Source organism: Sminthopsis crassicaudata, chromosome 2, assembly GCF_048593235.1.
Source record: "Sminthopsis crassicaudata isolate SCR6 chromosome 2, ASM4859323v1, whole genome shotgun sequence".
NCBI lineage: Eukaryota > Metazoa > Chordata > Mammalia > Dasyuromorphia > Dasyuridae > Sminthopsis > Sminthopsis crassicaudata.
Window position 1 is genome coordinate 478,930,604 of NC_133618.1, and position 19,904 is coordinate 478,950,507.

Sequence of the window (19,904 nt, forward strand, 5' to 3'; positions counted from 1 at the left end):
AAAGGAATTTCATGTATTTCCTTAAAAAACAATTGGCAAACAACAGATATACTTCAAGAAAAATAGTTACATAAGTATTATAATTCATCACAAAATACATTTAAAAATAGTGGAGAGGAGGTTTCCAAATCTTCACCATGAAACCTTTACCGATTTCCTAATACAGTCCTTGGTTTATATTTTTAAATGCAGATATTTGCAATGTCTTTTGGGAAGTGAGGCATGAAGCACATGTGTTTGCACATAAACTTTTAGTGCAAATATGTATTTGACTGAACAAGGCCCAGATGAGGCACAGAAAATGCTTTCTTGCCTGGCTGATGCTGGATTTGTGACAAGAAAATTCTGTCAATTCCTGTTTCTTTTTCTTGCCTGCTTTACCAAAGCATTTTGCTTAAGTCACAAAGGACCATCGTCTGTCTCTATCTCTGTCTCTGTCTGTCTCTGTCTCTGTCTCTGCTGTTGGGGAGGGAGGAGGTGTCCAACTTTGTGCTTTACTCATTTTAATTCAGGGCACATTACTTCCATGATGAAAGCTTTTCACTTTTTCTTGATGAACCAATTCTTCAACCCAAATCAATGGTTATAGAAGGGGTGTATTCTTTCTGAGTATTTTTGTAGATTTCCCCATTCTTCTTTAAGGAGATTAATATGTTTGTCATGTCACCCTTCTTCTCCTTTGCTTGACTATTTAATTAAGTTGCAACATTCCTTCTTATAGAAAGGAGGAAATTCAATTCCAGGTGATCTAGAAAGGTTTGGATCAGGGTTAACTACTAAAAAAAAGGCCACGGAGAGGCAAAATCTCCTACCTTCAACCAGCTCTGGTCTTTTGGTACTACAGGTTTCCTGTAGATCACAAAAAGAAGGAAAAATCCTATTTCAGAAGGATTGTGGCCTTTGGATAGTTTTTATCATTTGGGTGAATATTTAAAATGCAATTATCCTAGATAAGGTCATATTAGAAGTGTCACCATATATAATTTTTTGTTAATTGTTTTGAATAATCATACAAATATACATGTATATATAAAGAAAACAGAATACATTAATATTTATATATGTGTATGTTCCGCTTATCAATAATTTGTAACCTAGGGTATATGTGTATGCATGGGTGCGTGCATGTATATGTGTATTTGGGGGTTGTTTTCTCATCAGTCCCTGAGACCCCTGAAGAACAAATTGTATATCCTATAGCTTCTGAGTTGTGAAGAGCTTTGACCCTGGCTTGTTGCCCAGGGAAGGAGCTCTCAACAGAAAATAGGTACAGTAGCTGATAGCTATATAAAACAGTCCAATCTCCTGTTCCTCTCAGTTCTTTTTTTGTCCATCTTGGCCTGAATTTCCCCTCTGGAGCAAGGGGTTGGGGAGGAGCAGTGTATATCTTCTGGAATTTGTTCTGTACAGCTTTCATCTACAATCTCATCTGCCAGTCTAAAGATCCTCCTTAACAATTTCTATTACACCATGGCCCTTCTTAGAATGGCTATAGCTGGCCATATTTAAATCCAATTCACTCATCCTCCTGATGTTATTATTAGGTCCTCTTTTAAGAAAAAAAAAAGATGAACAACAGTTCAACAACAGTTGGTCACACCTAGAGATGACCATAGCCATTTGTGAAAACATACAGAAATCACAGTATTGTGAACATCTTAATATCGAAAGATAGTTTAGATGTTATCTAGTACAATTGTCATTTTAATTAATCTTTTGTATTGCATCCCTGCTTGAATACATCACTGAAGTCCCATCAAGGGAGCCTATCCATTCTTGGATTTTAAAGTCTTCCTCAAAATAAGACAATTTTTTTCCCCTTATAACTTTAGTCTATCAAGTAGTGGAAGTAAGGGAGTACATGGCATGAAGGAATCCAAGGGAATCCCATGGACTAGAATAATTTTAGCTTCTCAGATTTTGTGCTTTGTAACTTGTAGAATAGTCATTAAGAGTGATAACGCTTAGCAAATCTCCTTTTTTCTAGCTGAAGTCTCAATCTGATTGTAATCTGAGTAATATTATTGATAAAGACATTTTATTGAGGACACAGAACAGGATGTGAAGGTAGGATGTATTGTGCTATTTATGCATAGGAGAACTTAACACATAGACAATGTATGATTGGAGCAATAGTCTCAGTCTTTGTCTTCTGAGCTCTAGTTCTGCATTAGCAACTGCCATGTCCACCTGTATGATCCAAGCACATCTCAAAATCAACATGTGCAGAAAACCCCTCCAACATTTTTTCTCTAAACAAAACTCTTCTTCTAGGCTTTCTTGTTTCTCTACAGGGCATCTTCCCAGTTATACAAGTCTGCAACCTCAGAGTCATGCTTGTCTCTTCTTTCCCAATCACTCTTCAAGTAGAATCAGTAACCATTTTTTGTTATCTGAACCTCAATAATATTTCTCCAAAGTATCACCTTCTCACTATTCACAAAAGCTATCATTCCAGGGTAGGTATTGATCACCTTTTGCTTGGACCAGATTGGTCTTCTTTGCTTTAATCTCTCCCTTTTCCACTTCCATACTAGACATAATAGCTAAAATCATCATTCTGGGACCCAATCATGTCACTTCCATCCTTAAAAACCTTCCCTATTTCTGCTGAGGACATGATCTCGGACACAAAATATCAGAATCTCACTCTCACAGCCTTCAGGACAAAATATAATTTGCTCAGCATGATGTCAAAGGCCATACACAATCTGGCTCTTACCTGTCTTTCCAGATTTATTTCACACCATATTCCCATGAAATATTCCTGCCCAAATAATTTCTGTCTTTTCCATGAACTTGACATTTGGAGTCCCATCTTTATGTGGTCTCTCAGGACAGACATTCCCAATGCCTGCAAGACACTCTCTCCCCCTCTCAGAATTCTTATCTTTCTTCAAAGTTCAGAATAAGTGCCATTTCTTTTATGAAACACTTCTTGATTCCCTATTTATGAATATTCTCTCTACCTCAAGTTACCTTATATTTTATTTATCTCTGTACACGTAACTCTCAATAGATTATAAGCTCCTTGAGGATGAGTTAATCATTTTTTGTCTTTTTTTCTCAAGTAACTAGTAAAATGTGTTGCACATAGTAAATGCTCATTTGGAGAAATGAACTGAATTCATCTTTCTGCAAATATTTTCCTCTCCAGTCTGCCTTCTTGATTCATTTCCATAAAATTTTCTTTGCCATGGTATAAAAGCCTTTTCATCCTGGAAATTCACTCCACCTCTTGACTACTAACACTGGAAGTATTGATACATACACCCCTGTGATCTTTCCTTTTAATTATCTGATTCCTCCTTGACTCTCCATTTTAAGGAGGAAGTCATAATAATGTCTTTATTTGTATCCAGAGTGTACCCCTAACTCATTTCTTCAGAACTCCTTTCTAATATGCTATAGACCCTGGAAACTTACTTCACCCCTAAACTAACTAGACTACTTCTCACATTAAGTAACTTCTGTCCTTGCAGCTTTTCCATCTGATTCGCTAGTTCCTCTCAGAACCTGTATTTTAAGGAGGATGCCCACGTTGAAACTGGCTTGATTTCTCTTCGGACTGCTCCTGACTCTCTGGAATTTCTTTACCATGGTCCCAAGCCTGGCAGCTATTTTCTCTATCTCCTCTCCTATTTTCAGTTTCCTTCGGTGAGTAATCTTCCGTCATTATAATGCAAATTCCTTGAGTAAGGATTGCCTATATTTCTGCTTTTATTTATATTAACAGCTTTTAGCACAACACCTGTCACACAGTAAGTACTTTATAAATGCTTGCTGACTTGACTTGAACACATAGGCAGCCTATGGCAGGAGTAGATTTTGAAATAACAGTTGGAAATAGAGCTTCTCATCTTAGAAAACAGGATTTCAGAGCTGTTAGAGACCTTGCAAATCCTTTAATCCAATTCTTTATTTTACATGTGAAAAAGATATTTGCCTATAACATACAAGTAGTAAATAAATGGTCGACACAAGATTCAAATCCAGCACTGAATGTGCATAAACCACTGTAGCTCCTCAAGAGAGACAGTGGACATGATCTAGTGGATTTATTTTTTCTTCATATTGAACTATATAAGCCTTCACAAGGTTGGAGAACCCAAATAAGAGTACTGACTTGGATCCTTGGAGAGGCCCTTAGAGACACACACATAGGTAGTGCCTATGTGATTGACCATTGCCTTCGATTCTGGTTCTAATGACATGAATTCTTTAGACAATGATTCCAAGGCCAGGTTGGATATGGCCCTGGCTCATTTCCTTAATCATTAGTGCTGGAGTACTTTGGAAAAGGCAGATACTGATTAGGCTCATTCTGAGGATCCTGCCCTCACCAGAGCATTTAAGAAGCTCTCTTGGGAGCAGTCTCTTAGTAGAAAAGCCATTCAGTATGAATGATGCCATGCCCATTGATATCCAGGCCAATTGTTTTCAATTTCACCAATAGACTTTTGGATAGTTCCTATAACTTGCTACATTTCAAATATGAAGATAATATTCCATTCCACAATCAGTGGGGATGTGGACCCCGAGTTGTACTTGTAGCAATGGGGATGGGTACATTAAGACAACTATATCCCATAACCCTGTCCCATTTATCACCAGTGTCACTTATCTCAGTGATGACTAATTAGGGAGGAAATGGAGATATTCTAGTCTAGGAAGAAATAAAAATCTGTATCTTTGGCCTTATCAGGCATTGTTTCTCTCAGCTTCTGACAAATCTATCTTTCTAAAACATCACTTGTATCATATATATCTTGTGATCAAAACCTTTAGTAGCTCCCCAGTGGCCATAGAAAAAAGCACAAACTCCTTAACTTGGCATTCAAAGCCTTCCACAATCTGGCCCCAATATATTCCTCTGTTTCTATGTTCTACTATTCCTCAATACAAACCTTCTCTTCCCCAAAACTGATCTCTTTGTTCCCAGAACACACTTAGTATATACCTCAATGATCACAAGCCTGAGAGCTAGAAGGGACTTCAGAAATCAGATATTTCAAATCTCTCATTTTATAAATGAGGACACTCCTCCCCTGATGGGGCTGAGTTACACAGGTAGTAAGCAGCAGAGACAGAACTGGAACCTTTCTGATTGTAGATCTATTCCCACATCTGAGCTTAAACTACCTTTACTCCTCCTTGATCTCTTCCTTGCTAAATTCATCCACTAATATCCAATTCAAGTCCCATCTTCTCCATTTTTTTTTCTCCTTAAGCATTTTAGTCTCTCCTGAACTTACAGTATTATCATGAATCAGTAACACATCTGTCACATCACATAAAGCCAGCCCTGTGACATCTTATCAAGTGGTCTTATCATTTCACTTGTCACGTATGTATCTTGTCTCCTCAGCTAGTCTGTGAGTCCCACAAATGGCCCTCAGGACCATTTCTTCTCTTCTGTACATTGAAAGTTCTATAGCCCAGGGCCAGGTACAAAATAAAGTATTCTACACAGGCTTATTGAACAGACATGTCTTTTGTTTGTTCTCCTATACATAAGTTGCTGAGCTTTGTGTTCAGTCTCTACCTAGCTATCTGCCAATCACGCCATCAAAGCACAATTTTATCATCTTCCCTCCTCAAACTACCTTATGTAACTACTCAACCACTACTCTCAAAAAAAATTGGGGATGCAGGTAATCAGACTAGTCACAATGAATCAAAGATTGAAATAATTGGCTGGGAAACATCAGTAACTTAAACCTCTTTATGGCTTGAGTAAACACAGTACCAGCAGGAGGTAGTGAATGTACAAATTCAGATCTCCTCTAATTATCCTTCTTATGGCACTTTCCTATCCAACAGGGCTAGGAGACCTAGTGGGTAGAGCACAGAGCTGAAGTCCAGGAGATCCAAATTCAAATTTGACCCCTAGACACTAGTTGTGTCACCTGGACAAATCATTTAATCTTTATCTACTGCAGTGTCTTCAAATGTAAAATGACAACATCTAACTCCTGGGAGTTGTTGTAAGGGATCAACGGAAATATTTGTAAAGCACTTAGAACAGTATTTGGTACACAGTAAGTGCTTAATAAATCCCTTTCTTTTTTTCATTCCCTCTCATTTGATTTTCACAATAACCTGGAAAAATTGGTTGAATGGGTATCATTATCTCCAATTTGCAGATGAAGAACATGAGGTCCAGAAAGGTTCAATAAGTTTCAAAGATGATCTAGCTCAGTTGAGTGGGAGGGCTGGGCTAGAACTCAGATCTCCTAAGCAGGCCCTTTATTTTTGTGTTCTTCCCATCAAATTGCCTAAGTAAACTCAGCGGGGAGTTTTTAAAAATGCCCTTCAAATTACATTTAAACTGAAACACTGGGCAAAGTGGAAAAGATGCTTGTGGAGATTTGGCTGGAGCCTTCCCCATCTTTTCCTGACCCAAGGAATTTCTGAGCAATGCACTGTTTTCTTGGCAAGAAGGGAGTGATGACAATGGAGTTACCCTTGGGAAACAGAGCCTAATACTAGGCATTATACACATTTTGCAGTTCAAAAGACAGAGTTGTTTTGTTTTGTTTTGTTTTATAGAAAAGCACAAATTGAACTTTTGAAAAGCACAGTTTGAGTCTCAAGTTTGTTCTAAATATGGTATCCAAAAGCCAGAATATTCCTTGGCACAGGCAATAAGACTAGTACACAGTCAGCCTGGAAAAAGAAGGCTTAGACTCCCCAGCTGGCAACTGTGTTCCTGCTTTTCTTCTAGGTGCCTTGAAGTGGTTTCCCAAACAGGCTTCCTTGCATTATCACCAGAACCTGCAGCATCCTTATTACACTAAATACTTGAACTTTAATTAGAGATGATAGGTTGGAATCAGACACACGTTGATTGCATCCTTTTTTGTTGGTTGTTAAAATGCATCTGCACCTTCCCTCTGCCTGGGTTCTTCGCTCCTTCTTCCTCCGCATCTACTCCCCTCCTCCTTGTTACCTCGAAGTAAAATAACAGCAGCAACTCTCTGGGTGCCACATCGCCCCCCCCCCTTCTTCAACCAAAACTTTGTAGCAGAGAGTGGCGTGAAAAGGAGGGATTAACAATCATTTAATTTCAGAACTGATCGAAATCACAAGTCTTAGAGCTAGAAAGAAACTTATGGATGATCAAGGTCAAGATAGCCTCATTTCGCAGAGTAACTCCATAGTGGAGAAAGTGACGCGGGTCACGAAGGTTGTGAGCTGTAGAGCTGGGCCATCCCAGGGAAGCCTGACAAAGGCCCAGGCGGCCTTGCCCAGGGCAGGCAGGAAAGTGCCTGCCTGCCCCACAAAGGAGCTAAAAGGCTCTGACCCAGTGAATGCCAGGACCACTGTGAGAGCAGCGCCCCTTTATAAGGAAGGGGCAGGAGGGAGGCAGAACCCCGGGCCCAGGGCTAGCTGTCCCCACCCAATACTACCAAATCCCCGCCTGCAGAAACTGGCTTCTCTGCTGAATAATCGTGAGCCCCCAAACCTCAGGAAGCGCCGATAAAACAACCCTGCTTCAGCTGGCTAATGCCGGGTTAGTGCCAGACCTGGCGGACGGTAAGGGAATGTACTGGGGGGGGGGGGGGGGGGGAAGGGGGAGGGGGTCTGTACGGATCCGCGACCTTGAAAGTCTGTTTTTAATGGACCCTTCCCTTCGGTACCCGCGTGAAGTAGTTCCTAAGCACAGAACAGCGTTCCCACCTCCGGGAGCCCAGGGTCCCTCATCTTCGCCCAGTCTCTTCAGTCGCAGTCACTTTGTATCCCAACACGGCAAAGCCCCGACGCGCTCCCACAGGAAAGCGGTCCCCGCTCCCAGCCCCGGGTAAGGAGGGCGGCGCAGCCCTGAGTCCCCGCGTCTCCCGGCCCCTCTCCGCCCCCTCAGTCCCGCACGAGCAGGCGCCTCGGCCCCTCAGACGAGCCGGCCGATCCCGAGGGGGGAGGGTCCGAACTGAGCGCCAGAACGTGAGGAAGATACAAGTTACAAAACCATTCAAAGGGAGGGCGGCGGCCCGGGAGAAACGAGCCGAGGACGGCAACGGAGGAAAGAGAAATGGGAGGGAAAGGGAAGCATAAATGCGCAAAGTGTGGAAATGTGCACGTGAGAAAAAACGGGGATTAGAGCACGTTCGAGTTCGCGCGGGACAGAGAGTGACCGGTGTGTGGGCGTGAGGACGTTCATCGTCCCCCTCCCCCCCGAGGATTTAAGGGCACACCTAGCACATCTTGAGGCGTTCTGGGACTAAGCTCCCCTCCGCTCCGCGCCGGCTGGGGTTCTACGCACGCGTCCCGCCCCCTCGGTCCCTCCCCACTTTCTCCCACCCACCGCGCAGGCGCCTACGCGCTCCGTGACTGTCAGTCCCAGCCCCTGAACTGGACGGGCTGAGTGACCGTGACCGTGACCGTGACCGCGCCCGGCGGGGGTCGGGCTGACTCACCGGAGCCGTGCCTCTGGCGGAGGATGACCGCCCTGCCGGGCGGAGGAGAGGCGGAGGAGGCGGCGGTGGCCGCGGCTGCGGCTGCGGCTGCGGTGGTGGCGGCGGCACTGGCCGCAGAGGCCGCGGCGGCCTCGCTCCCGGCTCCCGCGGCTGCTCCCGCGGCGGCTGCTCCTGAGGCTGCGGCGGCTGCTGGGGCGGCGGCGGCCTCGGCGTTGGAGGCCCCGGCTCCCTCCGGGGGCCGCTTGTCCCGACCCGGCTCGGAAGTGGCCCGGCCGGCGGCCCCGTGGCGACGCGGGCCGCTGCTCTGGATGTGAGACACGGCCTCGGCGGCCTGCATGTCCGGCGGCGCGAAGCGCGACAGCACCCGCAGCAGCGCGTGGGCCCGGTGCTCCTGCGTTTCGTCGTCGCTGTAGTCCGACACCCGGCACTCGTAGACGCCTTCGTCCTGCCGCCGCACGGCCGACAGCCGCAGCCGGTGCGAGATGTCATTGCCCTGGACCCGCACGGTCTGCAAGAGAGGCGACACCGCGGGCCCGGGGTCAGGGGCCATCCCCTCACAGGCCGAGCCCGCGACCCCAGGGCACCGCCCCCCAGCGGGCCCAAGCCCTGACCCAGCCCTTCCCTCGGGACTCCCCCCCCCAGCCCGCCCCGAGTTCTCTCGCTAGCCCGATCCGCATTTGTCCCCCTCAAACCAGCCCAGCGCCCACCGCATGCATTAGCCTCCCGCCTCCTCCCATCCCCCACGTCTTTCACTGACCCCTATCTCCCACGCACAGGCCTCTCGCACCTGTCCGAGTATCAGCTCTTCCGAGCCCCCTCCCTTCTTTGGGACCCAGACAGCACTCCTTCAGCATAGCCTCTTCTGTCCCTACCTCCCCCCGCAGCTCTCCCGTTTGTGTTATTGCTCCCTCTCCCCACTCCTGAATATTTCTTTTCTATCGTTTCCCGATTTCCGTGGTCAGCATCCTTGCAGATCTTCCTACAGTACTTACTTCTTCAGTCTCACACCCCACATCCCACCGCACAGAACAAACCCGGCCTGATATTCCTTCATTTTCTTGTGTCTGCTCAGAATCAGTCCTCGCTCTCCTCATCTTCGCCCCTCTTCCCCTTTCCCATTAGTCTTCCACTGCGCTTTCAGAAAAGGCTGCAGTTTTCCTGGCGTATTTTTGTGAGCTAAATTATGTATCTGTTCCCTCACTTTATCCCTAGTTAATGCTCTTTCCAAGTTCAAAACTGTCGGATCCTAGGCCCTCTCACCTCTTAGAGTTCCACAGGAGAATGATGTCATTTGAAGAGAAGTAATTGCTTCTCTTCAGATCTCAAAATTTTTCTATTTTACAGTCCCCAAGTAGAAATCAGATATTACGGATTAGCGCCCCCCCCCCCCACAACATTCTAACACTCACAAATAATCAAATTTTCCAAAATTTTCATATTACTACAAAACAAGTCTTTCTGTTCCTTTAGCCTTTGGTAGATCATGTTCTGCCCCCTTCACTCAATGAATGATACTACTTCTAAACAATGCAATCCTTCCTTGCAACAATATATTCCAGATCCATAGCCTCTCTGTCTCATGTCTTTCCTCAAACATTGGTCAAACACAAAACTACCAAATTGTATTGCTTTCTACAGACACACTAAGATGATGTGTTTAAAAAAAAACAAAAACAAAAACAAAAAACTGTTTAGCAGCACAGAAGAGAACAATTCTTCTGAGAACTGACAGAATATTCTGGGAAAGGGAGGCAAATGACCTGAGCACACAAGTGGTTGCAAATAGTAGGGTTTTGACATTTGCTGGGAGAAAATAAAGGCCAAGAAGTGGGCTAGCAAAATGAATGGTATTTAGCACATGATCTGGCATGAAGGGTTTTTACAGGTGAGAGCAAATCAGGGAGTGGAGACAAATGCCATGTTCTCTTGATTTACAAAAAATGAAACTTGACTGGAACAAATAATAGCAGATGGAGGCTTGACACTTGGAAGCAGCAGAAAAATGCAAAATTACAAGAGTAGCATGAAAGCAGTTTGCTCTACTGGTGAAATAGGCTAAGGTGAAAGAATGTTAACTGTGGGAAGAAAATCCACCAAGAGGGGTCCCCCACACACCATAGCTGTTGCTCTACACTTACGCTGATTTTGGTTGCATCCTTATTTGTTACCTAAAATGCAAAGAGGGAGAGATGTTAGGCTACAGTTTTCTAGTTTATAGAATAGCATCTCTCAGGTTAAAGGAGATCCTTATCCCAGCTGTTCCACTCTCTTCAGAGCAATTTCTCAAACTAAAGGTTTGGGGGGCCTGAGGCAGAATCTAATTGTGTATGCTGAGTATAGATAGGGACTTCTGTATGGGCCATGTAGCAGGTTTCCAAGGGCAGATGTGACTTCAGTGTACCTAGATTCCTACTCTTGTAAGCAGGATTCCCCAGCTGGAGGGGGATGAAAGAGGAACTCAAAACAGCAATGCTGCAAAAGAGCCTTAAGGTTGGAGTATGGAGAAGCAGGAGAAAGGGACATTCAGTTCAGGCCCCAGGGTTGTATATGTAAAAGCTGAACCAGGTTCTTCCTCAACAAAAGGTTTTAAGGGGAATTGATGTAGGAACGGGAGGGGGGTGCCAATTAAAAAGTGCCTTTGCATTCCCAATTGCAACTATGGTGATGGATCAATTCCCCTGCATATTTTTCTTCTGCCTCTCCACCCCTAATACATTGGTGGCTTTAATTTAAAGGATTATCAGCTAGATGGGGATGGTTGTATCTGGGGAGAACATTTAACATTCCCACAATACTGGTATCAAGACTCTCAGAGCAAGGGGACTGAACTCCAGTCCAAGAAGGTTGGGAAAAGAAAAACAGTTGGGAGAGGAGGAATTGCAGAAGGCCTTATCTTCTAGTGGATCTTTTCTGGTGGGAGGTAAGGGAAAGCATCAGTTATTTGTGAGATAAATTTCAGTTTCAAGGTTGGGCCTTAGCTCTCTAACTTAAAAATTCTGGGGGGTGGAGAGGTTCAGCTTAAAATTGCTCCAGTTCTATACTCCAATCCTTGGTTGGGATCAGAATCAGGCAGATTCTGTATTTTTTCATTGATTAGTGTGATTATATATGTAATATGTTTTGCATACATAAAACCTTTATAAATGCAGTCATGCTTATCTTTGATCCTTGGATATCCATAACTGAGAAGCTTCAGGTTCATTCCCTTATATAGTAACCAGGCAGGGGAGGGCCTCTGCACTTCGTAAGCTTAAGAAAAAGGAAGGGATACTGCTCTTGGGAATTTTTGCGGGGAGGGTGGTCTGAAGTGATGGAAAAGAGTCCCGGAGGGTAAAGGGGGTGGTTACGACTTCACCATCAAACAACTCCCTCACTTACGTTGGCCGGCTGACAGTGGCCATCCCTTCTCAATACACAGTACACAGCAAGAAGTAGGGATTTTACTCTTGGTTTTGTTGGATTGATAGATTTTGTTCCCTCCCCCACCCTTCTGTTGTCCCCACCCTCTTCCCCGCGGGGCTTACGGAAGGGGCTTGATTCTTTTACCTTGTTTCTGCTGCCAGGGACACTGAGCGCTAATTCGTGGGCCAGCTCCCGGGGCGGGTCTTTAAGATACCACCACTGGATCTCCAGCGAGTAGGAGGTTGATCCACTCGCCCGGAAAGCACAGGGCATCTCAATATCTTCTCCCTCCCTAACAGTCACATCTTTGGGGACTTCGGTGAATGTAGCTGAGAGGGAAAAGACAGAAGTGACAGATTGGGGTTGGCTGAGCTGAGGGCCTCTGAGAAATCTGGGTTCGAATTGGATAAAGGGAGAGATGAATCCAAACAAGCCCAACTCGGCAGTGGCCAGAGTTAACCATTTCCGAGAAGATAGTATAAGAAGTCGGGCGCAGGTTCGGGTGGCTTGCTTTGGGAAAAGAGAAGGTAAATCAGGGCTCCTTCTTACAGTTTAGCCATGGGCTCCTGTTACAGCACTATTATGAGAAAGGAATCCGGGAGCAAAGTTTAGTCATGCATCTCTAGAGGAAAGAACACTTTGCAAGGAAACGTGGACACAGTCATTATTCTCTTAGAGGATCTGACAGGCTGTAGAGGGGGCCAGGATTGGGTGGGGGAAGTATCTTGGGTCTTTGGCATCCGTCGAAGGTTTGACTGGAGCCATGTCTGCGCCACCCCCCCCCCCGGGCCCCGTCTTTCCTCTGCAAAACCTCTCTGCTGCCCTTATCCGCAACTGCGTTCCATTTCCTTCCCCCCTCCCCCCAGTTTCACCTCAGTTGCCAGCCCCAGATCAGCAGCGGAAGATCTCTACAGCCCCTCACACGCTGCACCAGACCCCTCCCCAGCCTTCCCCAAGAACTGAAATCTCTTCCTCTCTGTTAGCACAGAGCCTGGCAGCCTGTAAGGCACGGGGAACCTTAAGCTCTCGGCTTTTGCTCTCAGCACCAACCGGAGCTGAAGGGATTGAACGGCTGTGAAAACAGATTTTGCTTGATGGAGCCCATCGGCGCTTGCACTATTTTTATGTAAGGATGTAAAAGCTGCCTTTAAGAAGTGCTCAGTCCCTTCGCAGTTCAGGTTCTTATTCTTACCCTGAACAGGCGGGCTGCTCCTCGGCACATTTCTACCTTTGCTTTTTGAAAGGGGTGGGTGGGGAATCTTCCAAATAGCCCTTCGAAACCCGGTCTCCTGTGCCCCCTCCCCCAGGCCGAATCATGGAAAGTTTGGGACTCACCGTTGGCTATGAGGAGCAGCGGGGCATGCAGCAGCAGGTATCGGAGGGCGCTGATCGGTCCCCGCTGTTCCATTTCACGTGGGGAGAGTTTGGAGAGCGGGCCGAGGGGACAAGCGGATGTGGGCGCCGGGCGCGGCTAGGACATCTCCAAATCCATGGCCCCCAGACCTGCTCGGACCCAGGTCCAGCTTGGGCGAAGGAGGCTTGTCCTCCTCTCCCCGCCGCCGCCTAAAGCCACCAATCAACCCCTTCGGTTTTATTTTCGGGAGAGCGGGAGAGAGGACGAAGCACGGGGGAGGGGCTGGTGCGCTAGGATGGGAGGAAGGATAAATTCCACAGGATGGGAGGCGCCGGTCGCCCGAGGGTGTGTGTGCGCGCCGGTGCGCTGCCAGTGCCAGTCCGTCTGTCCGCTCGCCTGTCTGTCCTTCTACCTGTCTGTATCCGTAGCTCGATCCCCAAAGCGAGTTAGTCAGATGGGGAAGAGGGTTTCACTGGGCTCCGGAAGATCCGCGATTCAGTATCCGCCAGCGAGGCAGGGGTCCCGGGCACCGCGCCAGGACCCATCCCCCAATGCCTCTCGGCTCGAACTAGCCGGGAGGAGGAGGGGTGAATCGGCAGCAGCGCGGGGGTCTCAGGCTTAGCGTTATGAACTCCGGCCGATGGGCTGCCCTGCAGGAAGAACTAGGAATCACTGACACTAGGGAGCCACTCAAGAGCCGGGCTCTTTGCCTTCTCTTTCTCTCCTTTTTTTTTTTTTTTTTTTTTTTTGTCTTTTTCTCCTCTCGCTTTTTTCTGCCCGCCGCCGCGCCCCCCCCCCTAGCCTCTTTCGTGACTCCGCCAGCCAACACTGCTCAGTCTCAGAACGGAAATCTGACGTCCAAACGTAACGCGTTTTTGGTGATAGCCGGTCCGGAGAAGCCAAAGAAGAGGGAGAGAAAGTGGTCACTGTTGGGGCTCGAGTATCCCTTCCCACCCTGCGCCCAGGATTGGATCCGTCAGACGTGATTTTCACTCCCCACCCCTGACTTCAACCTCTCCTTCCTCCCCCCCCCCCCCCCTCAAGCCGGCGCAGTGCATCCAGATCTCTAGTGCAAAAAGGACCGCCCCCCTGCATCCCAAAGGATGTCCTGCCTTGTGTTTCATTTTGGGGGGCCTTATCCTTGGTCTACAGCTCCCCCACCTCACTAACACATTGCGCCAAAAGCGCCCCGCTGCTCAGCGCCGCGCCTTCACCCGCTATCGGGCAGACCACTTCCCACAGGGTGGGCACTTTCTCTCCGACACCCCGTTCCAAATTGCCTAAAAATTCTGCCCAACACCCTCGGGACATTCCTGGTGACGTCTAGGGGGAAGCGTCCCTCTTTCTTCCGCAGCCCCTCCCTTCCCTCTTCCCCTAGCTTCCCAGCTCCCAACTTCTTACCTCGGTTTCTTTAGCAGGCTGACCCAAGCAGTGATCAAACCCCAATCCATGGCTAGAACAGGAGACCAGTTAGAAAAAGACAGCTAGGAGATGGGGGAAGGGTGGCGCGCAGGAAGCACTGGGACCATGGGGGTGTGCGGGTGCACCCCGAAGCCGAGGGCAGTTGGCGCTGGGAACCAAAAGGGATGACCAGGTCTCCAAGAGCTGAGCGGGCACCAGAAGTCCGCAGTGGATCACCGAGGAGAAGTGAGCTCGGAGCAGGTGCCTCTGTTGGAGAGAGGGAGCTATGACCGTGGGAGATGGGAGGAGGAGGAGGAGGCGCAGGAGAAGTGGGGAGGCCAGGAGGGAGGGAGGGAAAGGCGGAAGGGAGGAAAAAGAAAAAGCGAGAAGAGGAGGGGTCACGAGAGAGAACGGGGATGGCAAGGACAATGTGGAGTTTAACTAGTTGATTCAAGCTTGGGAACATTTCCGGGAGGGTTAGGAGTCAAGGCTGATTTCTTATTCCCCTCAAGTCCCCTTCCTCCTTTTAGCTCCTTGAACCCACGGTACACCAAAGGGGGATCCAGAAGAGGGGAAATGGGAATCACTTCCTTCAGGCCCTTTACTGACCTTGTTCGAAGCTTTAGCCCTCTCCTCTTCCTCCTCCCAAGAACCCCACCCACAGCTACCGCTCTTTGGAGACTTCCATTTGAACACCCTAACCAGTTACAGCCCAGATAACTGAACTTGGGGGCCAGAAGTACACTTGTTTCCACTCTCTGCCAAATAACTAAAAAGCTTGGAGACTGAGGAAATCAGGGAGCAGGAACACACTGGACTCCTTTGAGTTGTTCTCAATAATAACTCCGCAGGTGTAGGACCTTTTTCTCCTTTATCTTTAGCATCGAGTGCTCTTCTTTGCATGATAATTTCTAGCTTCTTGTCACCCGTCCTCCACATAGCAGGTATTTCATAAATGTTTGTTTGAATAAATTCAGAGAAACCCAGTAGAATGTAAGCACTTTGAGGGCAGGAATAGTTTTATGTTTTTTTTTTTTTTTTCTTTCTTTCCCTATGCTTATATCCTAACATAATGCTATCCTTACACAAGAAGGGTAATTAATGACTGCTTGTTGGATTGACTTGAATTGGTTAGATAGAGTCTTGATATTAAATCACCTTTACCAAGTTCTTAAAAGGAAAGTCGACATTTGGCAATGACAGAGGTCTTTGGTCCGCCTGGGGAAGGTATCTTCATTTCAGCTGAAGGTTAGGTGTAAATTCTAATAGATAATGTTACCCAGCAGTCAAAAGATAAATATGCCTTAGTTCACTGAATCCCTCCTAACAAAGGGAGGCCAAGACTAATACTTTGAATAGAAAGAACAAGGAATTGGAACTCAAGATAACTGAGTTTTTGACTTTACTATATAAAGCCAGGCATTTCCTTCTTTGGAACTTAATTTCCTCATCTATAAAATAAAGGGGGTAGGGGGGGAGTTAACTAGATTAAATCTAAGGACTCTAGCTCAAGGATTTTGAAAGTTCAAACTTTTGAATTTCTCAAGTAATAATACAAAAATAATTTTTTACCTTATATTAGATTTTATGACTTATCTAGCCCAGAATCTGATTCTAATCTGCCAGAGGAAACAGCAAATGAGATGCCTTCTATATCTACCTTCTCATTGATTACAAATCTACATATCTCTAACTCAATAGATCTCTATGACTATTTTTAAAATGCTCTGAATTTAGAGTCAAAAGAACTCAGTGTGAATCCTTGTTCTGCTACTTATTACCATGTGATTCAGCATAAGTAGTATTCTACCTTGAGCCTCATGTTCCTACTTTATAAAATGAGGAATTCTCAAGATCTTTCAGCTTTTATCTGTGTGTGTGTGTGTGTGTGTGTGTGTGTGTGTGTGTGTGTGTGTGTGTGAGACTTTCTTGGGATTCCTTGATGATCACTGATGCATCTTGGAAGCTTCTTCCGTTGAAGTTCCCTTTCCCTTAGACAGATGTCTCATACAACTCTCAGAGAAGGGTGATTTATGTCAGAGGCAACACACATGTAGTCACTTACTTATAGACTTCATTTTATATGTATATTCATGTCAGTTTACATGACACGGTTACTCTTTGTCTAGTTCTGGAATTTCCAACTGTGTTTTAGCAGTAACTGCTATTATTCTGATCACAGGGCTTGTGACATTCTTAATCAGATGTCAGAGCAAAGTTGATTTTTATTTTCTTGGACTTAAAAGGTAAATATATAGTAATAACTGACAATAATTCTTTAATTGTTAACACCATTTTATAGACAAGGAAACTAAACTGAGATACTAAGAGATAAACTGACATGTTCAAGGTAATATGGTCAGTGAGTGTCAGAACAAGGAATAGAACCCATTCTTGAATTCCCAGGCCAGGGTTCTTTCCACTATGGTAGGGTATAGAACTTAACAGTGTCTTTCTACTCACTATGATGATTTTCCCCTCCCTCCATCCCTTAAGTCTCCTTTTAGATCAGAAACTCCTCAAGAGCAGGGAGTAGCATTTCCAAGATGCTTACTATACCTTTCTTTAAATTGTTACTTTGACATATAAAATGAACAATTTAATTCAATTAGATAAATTGTTAAAACCTCCATTTTTATTCATTCCCAGCTCTTGCTTAGCCTTTTCCTACTCTGGGATGTCCTGTCTCTTCTTTGGTAATTGAAGCATAAAGTCATTCTTACTCTGAAACATTAAGGAAGGGTGGGAGGGAATGAATATCTAGCATGTTTAATCCTTCCCAAAGAAAAATATATGCAATGGATCCACACATCAACAACCTCAAAAAGGCCTTTTCTTCCTAGTGTTCCATGCTCTATATAATAGACACATTTCCCTCAAAAACAAAATAAAACAAAACAAAAAACAACTGGGTTTCACATATATATATATATTTTTTGTGAATTAATCTGGAAGAGCAGGGAATTGACTTAGGTGAAATTTAAGGTCCTTTACTGGTACAGTGGAAAGGGCACTAGATTTGGAGTTAGAGACTTGGGTTCATATTCTGCTTCTGACACTTGTTGCTACCTGTATGACCGTAGTCAAATTATTTAAACTCTTGGACCTAAGTTTCCTCATCTTGTACAATAAAGGAATTGAACCAGATGGTCTCTAAGGTCCCTAAATCTGTAATTTGTATTTCTAGGAATTTATCTTCTTTGTGTAAGTATTTCTGTATTCCCAGAGGCTGGCCCAATACATCCTATATAAGAGCTGTGCAACAGGTATTTACTGAATTGGATTAAACTCAAATTGAGAACAACAAGCTGCTCAGTGGATAGAGCTCTGGATTTTAGTCCCTGCTCTGTTATTTACTTAAGATGCAAACTTGAGCAGATTACTTAAACCCTCTTGGCCTTCTTTTCTTTATCTGTAAAATGAGAATAAAAATGCCTTTACTACTTAAATACCATCTATGTAAAGATACAAAGAAACATGCACATAAAGCATTTTGCAAGCATAAACACATTAGATAATCCCAGTAGTTTGTTATTGTCATTTGTGGGTTCAAATTTTCTAATGGTTTTTCTTAAAGTGGAGTCCACCTGTATTTTATATGTCTTCCTGTTGGGAGGTTGTTTGTGCAGTTGATGTCAATATTTCTGTATGGATGGATGCACTGGACTCTCAACGGTACTTTAGAGTGTGCTATTTTAAACTACTTTTAGCCTCTTAAGAAAGTAATCTTAAATTACAGATCAGAGTGAATATTTTTCCTGGAACTCACTTTTGAAAGGTACTTATTTTAATGTTAAGACCCAATTGAAGGTTTGTTGTTGGTCCCTCTTTCTTGCCTGACCTTTTCCATCATATCTGTACCATATACAGCAGCATTGATTTTGGCTAATGTATTTTGATTTTAAAAAACAGCCCATCAATAAACTTTTATATCAATAAACCCAATGCACTTTCTGTACTCCACAGATTAAAGGGACAGTTCAGATTTATTGTAGCTCTTATTTTAGGCCCATTTTAGCTACTGTCTTTCCATTACTGCCAATAGGAAAAAGAAGACAGTCCCCTAGGGAGCAATTTCCCCAAAAAACAATATTGGTTCTGCTGAAGGTACTTAGGCTACTAATTACCCCTTCTCAGCTGAGGATCTGGCCTTACACCTCTTTGAAAAAATGGGGATTGTCTACTTCAAACTTTCTTTTCTCCCCAATGTCAGTACAAGGAGGCTTTTCATTATTTTCACTGTTGTTAGTGACCCCTCTCCTCCAACACTGTCTTTATTTTGTATGTATCCTGTATTGAATTCTGTAATTATCAACATGTTGAAAGTGGCAGTCATGATATAGTGCAGAGATGTCACACCTATGGTCTGTAGTGAGTCCCCAAAACAGATTAAAATGTGATTGGGAAATGTTTAACAAAAATAAATTTTAAAAATGCAATACAAGATAGATAATGCTATTTTGTGTTTTTTTAAGTCATTTTATTTGAATTTGATATCACTAGTATATTGTGTTGAGGGCTGACTGTGAAGCCAGGAGGTCTTGGCTTCCAGTCTTAGCTCTTACCCATCCTGGTTGGGTGACCCTGGCAACTCACTTCACCGTTCCACAATTTAGATGAGTTTCTAACTGTCTAAGTTTCAGAGAAGGTGCCAGTCTTCACTGGTAAAGGACATTTCTTCTTCCTATTCAATGAAATAACATTCTGAGTTCTATTGCCTATCAATAGATAGTAAAAATGTAAGCTTTGTGAGAATAAAGACCATTTTTAAAAAAAATTTATACCCCCAGTTCCTATTGCTTGTTGATTGATAGGTCAATAACTTTTCTTAAGAGTGAAAGGAATTCTTCAGTGAGTCAGGAAGACCTTAGTTCAAAACCATTTTCAGACATTTGTATTACCTTGGGTAAGACATTTAACCCCGTCTGCTTCAGTTTTCTCATCTGTAAAGTTGGGATAATAATAATTACCTACATCTCAGGGTTGTTATGAGGATTGAATAAGAAAAAACATAAAGTACTTTACAACCTATAAAATTCTCTATAAAGACTAGCTGTTAATAATATTACTAGTAACAGTTATAGTAATAATTATAAACATATTTCAACAGAAAGAAGCAAGTTTTTGTTCCAATATTAATTTCCATATCACATTTTACCTTGATCCTTCTCTTCTCAGATAAGGAAAGTCTAAGAAAGCTTTGTTCTTAGTTGACAGGTAGGGAATAAACTGGGTCTATACCACTCAAATAACTGGATGTTTAAAAGTGAAACATTAAGTCAATCTACTAGTTATTTTATTTATCTGGTGTTAAAAAAAAACCTACCCTA

General features: G+C 44.4%; 1 protein-coding gene across 3 annotated transcripts in view; it reads right to left on the reverse strand.

Annotated features, from left to right (window-relative positions):
* VSTM2B (V-set and transmembrane domain containing 2B) overlaps positions 1–15,103 on the reverse strand; it is a 54,234-nt gene extending 39,131 nt beyond the window's left edge. The window contains exons 1-5 of one of the 3 annotated variants that reach the window (XM_074293285.1): positions 14,575–15,101; positions 13,155–14,024; positions 11,964–12,148; positions 10,556–10,585; positions 8,418–8,925 (exon numbers count right to left, since the gene is read on the reverse strand). In XM_074293285.1, coding sequence (XP_074149386.1) covers positions 8,418–8,925; positions 10,556–10,585; positions 11,964–12,148; positions 13,155–13,227 — 796 coding nt within the window. In that variant the 5' untranslated portion in view covers positions 13,228–14,024; positions 14,575–15,101. Of the gene's footprint in view, positions 1–8,417; positions 8,926–10,555; positions 10,586–11,963; positions 12,149–13,154; positions 14,181–14,574 lie in introns of those variants that run through there. The other 2 variants (XM_074293287.1, XM_074293286.1) reach the window with 2 other exon arrangements.
* Between the last annotated feature and the right edge of the window lie 4,801 nt (positions 15,104–19,904).